Source organism: Phoenix dactylifera, chromosome 13 (genome assembly GCF_051530095.1).
Source record: "Phoenix dactylifera cultivar Ajwa chromosome 13, Ajwa_hap1_PhDact_Kaust_v1.1, whole genome shotgun sequence".
NCBI lineage: Eukaryota > Viridiplantae > Streptophyta > Magnoliopsida > Arecales > Arecaceae > Phoenix > Phoenix dactylifera.
In genome coordinates, this window is record NC_143202.1 from 20,948,007 (window position 1) to 20,950,442 (window position 2,436).

The 2,436-nt window shown below is 48.4% G+C and overlaps 1 protein-coding gene across 1 annotated transcript; it reads left to right on the forward strand.

Moving 5' to 3' along the window:
• The first annotated feature begins 201 nt into the window (after positions 1-201).
• Positions 202-2,436, forward strand: LOC103713737 (transcription factor TCP20-like). Its single transcript, XM_008800756.6, has 2 exons — positions 202-1,443; positions 1,536-2,436. The coding sequence occupies exon 1, from the start codon at positions 298-300 to the stop codon at positions 1,213-1,215; it is 918 nt and encodes a 305-aa protein (XP_008798978.3). The 5' UTR covers positions 202-297; the 3' UTR covers positions 1,216-1,443; positions 1,536-2,436.

The following is a 2,436-nucleotide window of genomic DNA, read 5'->3' on the forward strand; positions in this document are numbered from 1 at the left end:
CCCAAACAAGTCAAGAGGAAAAATAATCACCATAATAATAGAAAGAAAAGTAGAGTAAATTTTGAAACAAATGCATGCATCTAATTTTTCCATCTTTTACCTTCCTCCTCTTTCCTTTCCCCTTATTACCAACCCAGCGTGGGCTCCATCAAAGTCCTGCCTTTTCCCTTCCTCGCAATTTCGCCTCCTCTCTCGCAAAAAAAATTCTCTTTTTCCCGTGTCTCTCTCTCCATTCTCAACAAAGAAAAAGGAAAAGGAGTCTTTTTTTCCCTCTCTCTCCAGCTTCTCTCTGCTATAATGGATCCCCACGGCTCCTCAAAGGTCACCCCAGAGGCCTCCAAGTTCCACCAGGCCCTGGGCCGCCACCCAGAGGATAAAAGACAACCCTCCACCAGCCTAGGCTCCACCACCACCCACCAACGGGAAGACAGCAGCAGCAGAGGAGGAGGAGGAGACCTCCAGATAGTGATGATGGCCTCCATGGCACCACCAACAACAGTATCAGAGAAGGAGGACCAGCAAAGGCGGCAGCTTGTGCCTCGCCGGAGCTCCAACAAGGACCGGCACACCAAGGTGGACGGCCGCGGCCGCCGCATCCGCATGCCGGCCCTCTGCGCGGCCCGTATCTTCCAGCTCACCCGCGAGCTTGGCCACAAGTCCGACGGGGAGACCATCCAGTGGCTCCTCCACCAGGCCGAGCCCGCCATCATCGCCGCCACCGGCTCCGGCACCATCCCCGCCTCCGCCCTCTCCTCCTCCTCCTCATCCGCGGCCTCCACCCCCCACCAGACCAATTGGACCGGTTTCGCTACTACTACTACTACCGGCCTCGGCCGGCCGCACCACCAGGGGCTGTGGCGGGCGGCGGCGGCGGCTTCGGCTTCCGGGCGATTCAATTCAGGATTTTTGCAGCCGGCGCCGGCGACGTCGAGCATTGGGTTCCATGGACTGGAGTTGCCGGGCGGCGGCAGCGGCGGCATGGGGGCGATGAGCTTCTTGTCGATTCTGGGCGGGCACGGGCAGCAGCTGCCAGGGCTGGAGCTCGGGCTCTCGCAAGATGCAAGCATGGGTGGGGTGTTAAATTCGCAAGTTTTGGGCCAATTCTATCAGCAGATGGGGCAGGGGAGGATCGGCGAGGGCGGTCAGTTGCATCAGCAGCAGCAGCAGCAGCATTTGGCGTCGTTGAAGGATAATTCACACGAGTCAACGAAGTAGACAGACGAGGCCGAGGAGTTCTTAAGGAGAATTCAAGGAGAAAATCGAAGAAAATTGCGGTCGGAGAGGCTGTTAGGATTAGTTTGGTTGGTTGGTTGGTTGGTCTTCTTCCTTTGATAATTACTACTGGAGAAAAGAGGTGATTGGATTTAGATATCTATTGAATTGGTTACTGGATTTTTGTGTCTGCTCTACAAAGTTCCAAAGGAGTCTCCGATTATTTTATGGGTATGGTTCTTTCTTTAGTTGTTTGGATTGTGAAGTTGTTCTCTTCGCAATTTTGGATGATGATGATAGACATAGGGTGGTTTTTGATGCAGGTGCATATTGAAGGCAGCTGAATTGCTTGGGGTGGAACTGGGGATGTTGTCTATTTGGAGTGTTGTAGATAAGAGATGAAGCCATCTTGTTAGGAGGTCTGGATGGAGTGGTGATTGGTTTGTATTTTATTTTATTTTTTTGATGAATAAAGATATAAGGTTCCTATTTTGTCACCAATGAGATTCTCTGCAGAGATGGTGTGGCTAAAGATTTATAATAGTTGCAGAAGCAATTCTTTGCCAATTAATGGTTTAAATTTGTTAACTAGTTTCCATTGTTCGCCTGTTTATAGTTTTATTATCTTCTGGTTGCCAACATTTCTTTTTGGAGTTGGTAATGGTAAGGTGTCCAGGGTGTTAGTGGTATAGCAAATCATAAGGTGTTAATGTGTTAAGACATTTCATATTGTTTCATTTCTATTCTGTTAACAGAGACCATAATTTTGGAACATCGATACTTCGGTGTGAGCTTTTCCAAGTCACTGAACTTTCCTTTTTGCTTTTCCATGTTGAGCAAGTGCATCTTCATTCATGTGCTGTAGAATGAAATGCCGCAAAGAAATGATAAGCGCATGATGTCCTTCTACTATAGTACTTAAATCAAAGAGATGCTTGGTGGTGCTGCCGATTCGTCCCTCAAAAAGGTCCTTTCAGCTAAATTCTTGCTTGGGCCAGTGATACGAATATTAAGAAAGTACAGGGCACCTGCACATGGTTCTTATTGACTCCAGGGGGACATGAGATGCAGTGCCATGGCCTGGCATGTTGAACAAGATAGGCATTCCAAGGGCCATTCCATCATGACATGTATGAGGTAGCTTTGGTGAGATTGGTATGTAACATATCATGGCAGGTGCATGACCAAATATCATTAATAATGATCTTCTTATTAATTTTAATA

Excerpts from the sequence above, each read along its gene's own strand:
- LOC103713737 (XM_008800756.6), top strand. The coding sequence starts at position 298 with ATGGATCCCCACGGCTCCTCAAAGGTCACCCCAGAGGCCTCCAAGTTC.